Source organism: Terrapene carolina, unplaced genomic scaffold (genome assembly GCF_002925995.2).
Source record: "Terrapene carolina triunguis isolate 2854851 unplaced genomic scaffold, T_m_triunguis-2.0 Scaffold13992, whole genome shotgun sequence".
Lineage (NCBI taxonomy): Eukaryota > Metazoa > Chordata > Testudines > Emydidae > Terrapene > Terrapene triunguis.
The window spans coordinates 5,024-14,317 of record NW_020678343.1 but is presented as its reverse complement, the minus strand read 5'-3'; the positions used below and the strand labels follow the sequence as shown (position 1 = coordinate 14,317).

The window sequence follows — 9,294 nt, the reverse complement described above, 5'->3', positions numbered from 1 at the left end:
CATTTAAAATAACAATAGATGCTCCCAATGAAGCCTATTTAGCTCTTTCTTTGAACAGTGGGGAGGAACAGATCAAACCAGTCTGGGGACTCCTAGGGAGAGCTGTCCCCACCCCTCTTACTTTCACAGGCTCTGCATTCGAGCCCCTGGCTTAACGAGGTTCTTTCATCTGAGGGTGACCCTCTCATTTGGGACAGGTTAAGCACAGTCCTGCTTCCCTGTATGACAATAATGCCACCAATATTGGTAACAGCATTTCACTACCCCTGCATTCAGTTTTAATTTTTTTTATTACAGCTAATGTTAAAAAATTATATAATTCACAGGTTAAGAACCGAGCGTCTGTACATCTGGGTATAGTGCTTAGATTATCCACAAAGACCAAGTTTTATAGTGCATAATCAGTAATAACCCAAATTTAGGTGAATAAATTTAAGAATACAGTTTAGATATTAGCATCCAAGTATTCGGGTACATCACTCAAGGAAAGCTATACAGGGAGTTGGTTGTGGAAAGCAAATATAGCAATGAGTGAAGATTGTCCCTCAGTAATTGAGAATTTTGGGTAGGTTGTCCATTTAGAAAATACAATCCATGCCGAATGTATTTCAGTTACTTTCCCCACTGATTTGTAACCCAACCCCAGCCAAAGTTGATAATTTTGAGCAACAGCGTTCTGTCTGCTGGATATCGAAGCAGAGTAGGTGTGTTTATGTAAATACAGTTTGCTCCGGAAGACTCTCCGCCTCCCAGTTAGCTGTCAGGGAAGAATTCAGCAGACCCTGCTTACATTGGCAATGTCAGACTACCGTGGAAGAGCCATTTCAAACAAAGAAGCATCACCCAGCCCATCATTCTTAAAAGAAATATGAAACGTGTTCAGATTCATTTTCCACCCACCTGTTCTGTACACACATCACACCCCTACATTTCTTACCCATTTACTCTGTGCTGACATCCATCCCATCACCCCAGGTACAGCTCAGCACTCGCCTACACCAAGCCAACCCCTAAGCTACACTATGGGAGGGAAAGCACCTCCACACACCCTCTCCTTTACGGGCAAAGGGCAGGGGAGGGATGGCATTTCCAGGTGTTCAGTGAACATAAGAACATAAGAACGGCCATACTGGGTCAGACCAAAGGTCCACCCAGCCCAGTATCCTGTCTACTGACAGTGGCCAATGCCAGGTGCCCCAGAGGGAGTGAACCTAACAGCTAATGATCAGTGATCTCTCTCCTGCCATCCATCTCCACCCTCTGACAAACAGAGGCTAGGGACACCATTCCTTACCCATGCTGCCTAATAGCCATTAATGGACTTAACCTCCATGAATTCATCCAGTTCTCTTTTAAACCCTGTTATAGTCCTAGCCTTCACAACCTCCTCAGGCAAGGAGTTCCACAGGTTGACTGTGCGATGTGTGAAGAGGAACTTCCTTTTATTTGTTTTAAACCTGCTGCCCATTAAACTTCCCAGGAAACACTCACTCCAAGCCTGTTGCTTCCCACTCCTGGCCATAACTCTGCTTTCCCTGACCAAGACACTGCTACCCCCTAGTCCCCATGTCACTGGTTCTCCCCCACGGTCCAGTCTCCAAATTCCAATGCCTGGCTCCCTTTCCCTGGCCAGAAAATCAACCCCCAAAGACCCAACTCCACAACGTATCCTCTAAACAAGGGATCAGCTCAGCAGGCAAACAGGAGAGGCAAGCAGGGGAGTTTTTCAGGGCGTAGCTGTGGATCCAGTGCATGGAGGTAAAGAGACTTGGTAAGTTGTGTGCTGGTCTCTTTGCTGTTTGTCTCCATGTGGCTGGGGTTTGGGGTCCCTGACCAGGCCAGGTGACCGAGGTCTGTGTGTTTGTGTCTCTGAGAGGGTCGTGTGGCTCTGACCCTTGAGCCTAGGATCAGCCCTGGTGTTTGACGTCTGAGTCGTGGATCACCCTGTTAGCCACGGGGCAGAACTAAGCAGCGAGGTGCAGAGTGTATGAGGTAGTTAGTGGCATGCAAACACTTGACCAGGCACTTGGGTGAGGCACTGAAATACTGAGCTATGTCGTTATTTTAGCCCCATTCCCTAGGAGATGATCGACAGACCTGCCCGGCCGCTGGTTTCTGTGTATTGCGCAGTGTAATGGCACTTACGAGTAACCACTGCCCTACTACGGATCATATTTCCACCCCCCAAAGTCTTTTAGGGAAATATGATCACCATGAAGTGAAAGCAGGATTTCCCCACAACTACTGCCCACCCCTCCAGCTGAGAACTGTATTTCAGGGTCAAACCCACCTCTGTTATGGCTGGGCTGCCATCCGTGAGATAGCAATTCCTGCCTGGGAAATCCCAGTTACTGAATGTGGAACAACAGATCACAGTGACACAATGGGGAGGATGTTTGGTTTTGATGTGTCCTTTCCCCCCACATCTCCACTGACGTTCCTGATGGATTCTCCTGCAGCTGCACAGGGATGTTGGAACAATGCTGCGGCCTCTGCTGATCCCCTTGACATACTTCTGTCTTCAAACATGGCTGGGGATCCCTCAGGTAAACTCTTGAGCTTTGCCAGTGAAGAACTCTGTGTTTTCTCGTGTTTCTGCTCAAGGCTGTGCAGGCAGCCATACTGCCTTAGACCCATAGACATGTAGGGCTGGAAGGGACCACGAGAGGTCATGTAGTGGAGCCTTGTGTGCTGAGGCTGGACCAAGTGCACCGAGACCAGCCCGGACAGGTGTTTGTCTAATCAGGGCCCCACGCCACCTTCCCTAGTGGCTGCTGGGGGAATCCAGGCCCTCCCACGAAACTGGGTTCCAAACCAGGGACCTTCTGACCAGCAGCCAAGGTCTGCTCCGTCAGACTCCTTGCTGCTGTGTCCATGGATATCTTCCTACCACAGTCTTTTTCCAGCCCGCACAGCCTCTCTCGGCTCACCCTTCTTTCAGCGCCAGGCTCGCAGGGCTCCCCCGGGGAATCCCGCAACAGGATCCCAAACCAAAAGAACAAAATTAAACCAATTTCCTCCTTACCTGCAGGAGCTTTCCTGTTCCCCTCAGGTCTCTGCACTCTTTACTGCCAGGAAAGGGACTGCTGAGGTCTTCCCCCTCTCCCTGCAGTCCCTCAAACTCCAGTCCAAACTCCCCCTAGGCTTTACCAACACTGCCCCTGGCTTCCTCCTGGCCTGAGACAACTCACCTCTGGCCAGAGGCTTCACTGCCCCCAGCCTCCTAGGCCTTCTCCTGGCTCTGGGCCCTCCAGTTCTGGCTCCAGGCCTCTGTCTGGCTTTAGCCCATGAGGGGGCATTCCCAGCCACCCGAGCTGGGTTTGATCACCAGTTGTGCCTAACACCCCTCCGGGTGCCACCCTGCAGCCTAAAGGGGCTCAGCCTCCTGTTAACCCCTGGTTAACCAGTGTGGGGTTTATACAACCCATCACAATGGTGTTGCCGTCCTCCATGTGCATTTGGGGGTTGGACATTGGATGGAACCTTCCCACGGGCACCGCCAGCCCTGGAGCACGCAGTGCATGGCTGGCATACGGAGATGGCAACCCGCTGACTCCTCCTGAGGTAAATGGGGGTGGTTTCTAGATATTCCTGTGGGAGTGGATTGGGATCTCAGTCTCTGCTAGCCCCCTCCCTGCTATGTCCCTTGTTCCCCCTGCTTTGTCTTCCCTATTAATGTATCCCTTCCTGCCTTTCTTCCTAACCCTACATCTAGACACAGCCCAGTAAACTAAAAACATCTCTGTCACGGGTACGTGGCTCGCTGGTCTCTGAGTGCTGCCCTTCGGGTGTCAGGCCTTGTGCCTTTACCCTCCTGGGCAGGAATCCTGTGATTCTCCCACTCTCAGACGGGCCCTGGGCTGTGATACCTGTGAGTCCATCGTGCTGACCCAGCAGCTCCGGCTGAGTTCAGTTCCCTGAGTCTCGTCCCTTCGGGAGTCGGGGCCCAGTGGTGTATCTTCTGACACCAAACAAAGTGTTGTTCATTTTACTGTAAGAACAAATTGTTTAGAGAAACAGACTTTTAAAACAACCCACAGTCCACACTCACATCGGTCTTACCTAAAGGGCTACCATCCCCTGGGGCTAATGTAGGCAGGCTCTGCAACCCAGCAGGACCTGCGCCTGAGCCTGGCTCCCCTGAACAACTCCCTCTCCCCTCTTAACCGAGTGTTCCTCGTTAAACCCGACACAGACCTTCTGATCGCCTGCATTCCCAGACCTCTTGTATCCACCCCTGCTTCTTTTCCCCAGGAACCGGGCAACAGACGGTATTAATCCATTATTACAGGGCAGCTACAAATCCATCACCCCCTGTGTGTTCCATCCCTTTCTCCCCCCTTTCCTCTTCCTTGTCTCTTTAGAGGTAAGCTTCTAGGGCAGAGGCCATTCCGAGTGTGTTTGTACAGGGCCGAGCACAATGGGGCCCTGATCCTGGGTGTGACCTCTAGGTGCTATTGTAACACAAATGCTAATGTGACTGTATGTTTCCTTTATTCTCCCAGGCAAAATGCCAGGTGGAGCTGAGCATGATGGATGACGCTTTTGATGACCAATATATAGGATGTGCTGAAGAAATGGCTGGAATTGCACCTGAACTGCTAGAGAAAGAGAAGTCCATGTCCTCAGTGTTTAGAACGGTGTGGGAAAAATCAGAAAAAAAATGGGAACTCGTAAAGAAAAAGATTCCTCTGCCCACAGGCTTTAAAGATGAGCATGGACGAGCCATAATCGCCTATACTGACGATGACTTTCACAGTGAGTTGAATGCGGCAGTGAGAGAGGCTGGGGCATCTCGAGCTCATTACATGGCCAGTTTCCAGTTCAAAGCCTTTCATTATTACTTGACAAGAGCTTCACAGCTCTTACGAGGGAGGTGTGATGTGATGTACAAAAGGACGGTGTACCGGGGAGTTTCTGCCAGATTTCAGCACATGGGATCAGGTCACATTAGGTTTGGATACTTTGCCTCTTCGTCTTTTGATATAGGAATAGCTAAGACGTTTGGTACGGACACATTGTTCGCCATCCACACGTGCTTTGGTGTTGAGATCAGGGCCTTCTCACGCATTCAGGAGGAGGAAGAAGTGTTAATCCCAGTCCATGAAATATTCAACATGTTCCGAGGACAAAGGAATAACCGCTTTGTCCTCCGGAGCACAAACCGGACCTGCAGCCATTTTAACTGCGCGTACCTGGGCGGTGAGTACTGGGCTGAACAGGAGAAATATTTGTGTGGGGCTATTTGCTGTGGAGCATTTGAAAACCCCACTTCAGGGAGAGCTGATGAGAGGGACGCTGACTTGGGGACTTGCCACCAGGGCTGGGGGAGACAGGCTGCCACGACTCTTGCTGCCAGAGAGGGCTCGGGCTGGGGTGGGTGGACACTGGGTCCCACTCGCTCACTGAGGAAAGAGAAGCTGTCTAGACACCCACGACACCAAGTGTCCTGCTTTGAGCAGGGAGTTGGACTAGATACCTCAAGAGATCTCTTCCAACCCTGATCTTCTATGATTCTATGACACCCTGGCGATGGGAGCACTAGAAAGGCAGGTGAAGGCCCCAAATCACTGCGAGTCTTCAACATACACATTCCCCGTACAGAGTCCACAAGAGCCCTGGCAGAGCAGCTGTGGCTCCTCAGACATGGCACAGCAAATCCAGAGGCTGTGGGAAAGGGAGCAGGGGGGTGGCCTAGTGTGCAGATGGCACATTATTTGGGGCAGTCAGGACTAGGGACGAAGGTGAGGAACTTCAGAGAGATCTAACCGAGTTGGGTGAATGGGCAAAACAACATCAGGTGAAATTCACTGACACACATTCAAGGTAACGCCCATTGTGAGGAATAATTTCACTGGATTGTTAATGAGCTGTATCAACTCAGAAGGAAACCTGGCCCGCATTGTGGCGAGTTCGGTGCAAATCTCAGTGAAAACCTCTGTTCAATGTGCTGCTAGGTCTATAAAGGAAACAAAATGCTAGCAAGCATAAGGAATGATGGAATGGAGAATAATGTGAAAATATTATATCACCATTATATTAACCCATGGGGCACCCTTCACTGGGATTTTAGGGTTGGCTCTGATTACCCGAGCTCTGAAAGATTTATTGGAAGGGAGTGGGTGGGAAAAGAGTCCAGAGAGAAGGAGGATGAAAATGATCAGAGGGTCTAGAGCGATTTCTACGGGAGAGATTGGGATGGTTTAGTTAAACAGTGGTTATCAAACTTTTGTACTGGTGACCCCTTTCACATAGCAAACCACTGAGTGTGACCCCCCCTTATACATTAAAAACACTTTTAAATGTATTTAATCCCATTATAAATGCTGGAGGCAAAGCAGGATTTGGGGTGGAGGCTGATAGCTCGTGACCCCCCATGTAATAACCTCGCAATGCCCTGAAGGGTTCCGACACCCAGTTTGAGAACCCCTGGTTAAGAGAAAAGACATAAAAAAGTGATAGAAATATATAAAATAATAAATGAGATAGGGAAAATGGCAGTGTCTAATTTACCACTTTATCATAAAACATGAATAAACTGAAGATAACATATTTTAATTAGTGAAAGGGATTATAGAATGCAGGCTTAACTTGTGGAACTCATTGCCACAAGGTTTTCATGAGGCCAAGAGCTTAGTAGAATTCAAAAAAAGAATTAATTATTTATATAGACAGTGAGAATCTCCACAGTTATGTTACATAGGATACATTTTTTTTTTAAAAGAGCACTAAACCCTTAGGCATGAGGCCATAAGGCAGTCACTAACTGCCAGGGTTGGGGAAGTGATTTCCTGTATGTGTCGGTAATTCCACTCCGGGGTTTCTTGCAGCTTCTCCTGATGCAGCTGTGCCTGACCTCAGTCAGGGACAGGACATCAGGCTAGATGTAGCCTGTTGGTGGGATCCAGTCTGACAATTACTATGTTTCTTTGGAAATAGTAGAATAGAGTTGAAAATTCCACCTGAGGTCACATTTCATTGACCCTCTCTGTTTGTACCGTAGGAGAGAAGAACCAAATATGTGTTGACAACTCTGGTAAGAAAGAAACATTTTGTTTTCATTGTTTTGACAATAACTTTCCCTCTGTATTGAAGTGCAGAGCACAGAGCAACCCCACCAGGCAAACATGTCATATGCAGGGAAACAACTTGAGAAAAAAGTGGGATGAACTGCACGTTCTGTCTATTTATCCAGGTTCTCGTAGGGAGCTCATGACTAGTATCTGACACCTTCACGTCTGACTCAATTCCAGGCACAGTTGATTTCAGAAAAGAAAATTTAAGGAGAATAACCCTTTCGAGCACTAAAGATTCATCTTCAGTGTCCTGAACTAGAAGCTGAACACACATCCCCTAACCCAGCACCATAAGTGTGTCTCCATCTCCCGCCTCTCATAACTAGACCCATTCTAGCCCCAGTGGAACTACATCCTCTCAAGGACTAAACAGGACTCTTTTACCAGAGCAGGTTGGAAAAATCTCAACAAAACATTTTCTCATTGGAATTTGACAATTTGTCAAACTCTAAACCTTCTGCAGAGGTGGTTTGATTTCGACACTGTTCTGTCAGAACGCTGCCTGGGTTCTGGCAGATCACCCGCCTGGCTCCTTGGCAGCGTGGCTGGCGGGCTGCCTAGGAGTCATAGACCCCAGGACTTCCAATTCCCCTGACCCTGGGACAGCCTGCTCGGTGCACTGCCCCAGAGCCGACGCTCCCTTCCCTTGTGTGGAGAATTTCAAAATGATGTTGTTTTTTATTCCAAGTCAGAACAAAACCAAATTTTGAAATATGAAAATCCTCCACAAAATGGAATGATCTGCTCTACATTTCTCCCTAAAGCCAACAGAACAAACCAACCAACAAACAGAAATGGTGTTACTGGTGTCTGCAGCCAGTGTTTCATAGACTCATGTCTTTATTATTCATAACTGGTCTGGAATACACTTATGTGGCAGACAGCAAGCTCCAAATCGGAGCCTCTGGGACTGGCTTGGGTGAAATGTGCTCACTAATGATTGATACCAAAGGAACAAGCAGGCTGAGGAGGGAGGAAGCAGGTGAAATATCTCACCAGTGAGATGAATGTCCCAGGCTGGATGTCCTGCTGAGGGGAATTGGATTAATGTCCCTCTGGCATAACAGGTTTCAGTAGCTGTTGGGAAGGAAACCAGTGTCCGGCTTTAAGGATCTCTGTCAATGTGAAATAATTTCCTATCAATTGTTTGATCTTTTTCCTATTAACAGCTACCAGAGGTGGCATCGCCTTTCCCAGTGTTCTGAGCCATTTACTGTTTGGAGGATCCGTCATCCTGGTCCACGTTGCTGCTATGAAACTGTTTGCTGGTTTCTCAATTGTCCTATTCGTGTTACTCACTTTTTCTCTCTAACACAAATCATGGTGATGGGACTTGCTAGATCCAAAGCCGTCCTGCAATTCTGCCAGCGTTCCAAAGGGAAACCAGGAACCTGGAGGGAGTGTCGCTGGTACCTGCTTGGGCAAGCTTGGATTATACGTTATTGATGAGTAGATCAAAATGAAAGCTCAGAGTTCTATTCCAGGTGGGATTTGTTAAATTGGTGTCTGTTATATAAATAATTACTTGTATTCCTGTCATGCTAGCGCTTCTGTACCAACTTTTGATGACTTCAGTATAAGACTTTTCAGAAATGAACTAAGTCAGAGTATTTTCATGAATACATGTGACGGATTAATCTGTGTCTCGGCCAGGTGAATCTGTAACAGGACAGTTTGTGGGGTCCCATGTCTATATCTCTCAGGCTTGGTCTACACTTACCCCCCAAGTCGAAGTAAGGTACGCAAATTCAGCTACGTGAATAACGTAGCTGAATTCGACATACCTTACTTCGAACTTACCGCGGTTCAGACGCGGTCCACACACGGCAGGCAGGCTCCCCCGTCGACTCCGCGGTACTCCTCTCGTTGAGCTGGAGTACCGCAGTCGACGGCGAGCACTTCCTGGTTCGATTTATCGCGTCCAGACCAGACGCAATAAATCGAACCAGGAAGTTCGATTTCCAGCCGCTGAACTAGCGGCTAAGTATAGACCAGCCCTCAGTCACTTTCCTATCAAATTTGCTCAGAAGATGATATTTCTAAATGGTGAGCTCAAAGGCCGAATTCTGGGCTAGTTTACCCACCTGCCTGCCCACTGACTGTCCTGGGATTGTATGCTCAGAACTTCCATGCATGAGAACGATGCTTCACAAATCAATTAACGCCAACAAATAGGTTCTTACCAGACCTACCGCGATCTTGTCAAGTCCTCTTGGCT

At 48.3% G+C, this 9,294-nt stretch overlaps 1 protein-coding gene across 2 annotated transcripts; it reads left to right on the top strand.

Annotated features, from left to right (window-relative positions):
* The first annotated feature begins 2,470 nt into the window (after positions 1-2,470).
* On the top strand, positions 2,471-8,715 carry LOC112115700 (ecto-ADP-ribosyltransferase 5-like). Of its 2 annotated transcripts, XM_026661666.1 has the most exons (4): positions 2,471-2,546; positions 4,506-5,202; positions 7,004-7,036; positions 8,246-8,715. In XM_026661666.1, the coding sequence occupies exons 1-4, from the start codon at positions 2,481-2,483 to the stop codon at positions 8,386-8,388; spliced, it is 939 nt and encodes a 312-aa protein (XP_026517451.1). In that variant the 5' UTR covers positions 2,471-2,480; the 3' UTR covers positions 8,389-8,715. The 2 variants fall into 2 exon arrangements, with proteins under 2 accessions (XP_026517451.1, XP_026517450.1); XM_026661665.1 differs by lacking the exon at positions 8,246-8,715 and having other exon boundaries at positions 7,004-7,227.
* The last annotated feature ends 579 nt before the right edge of the window (positions 8,716-9,294 follow it).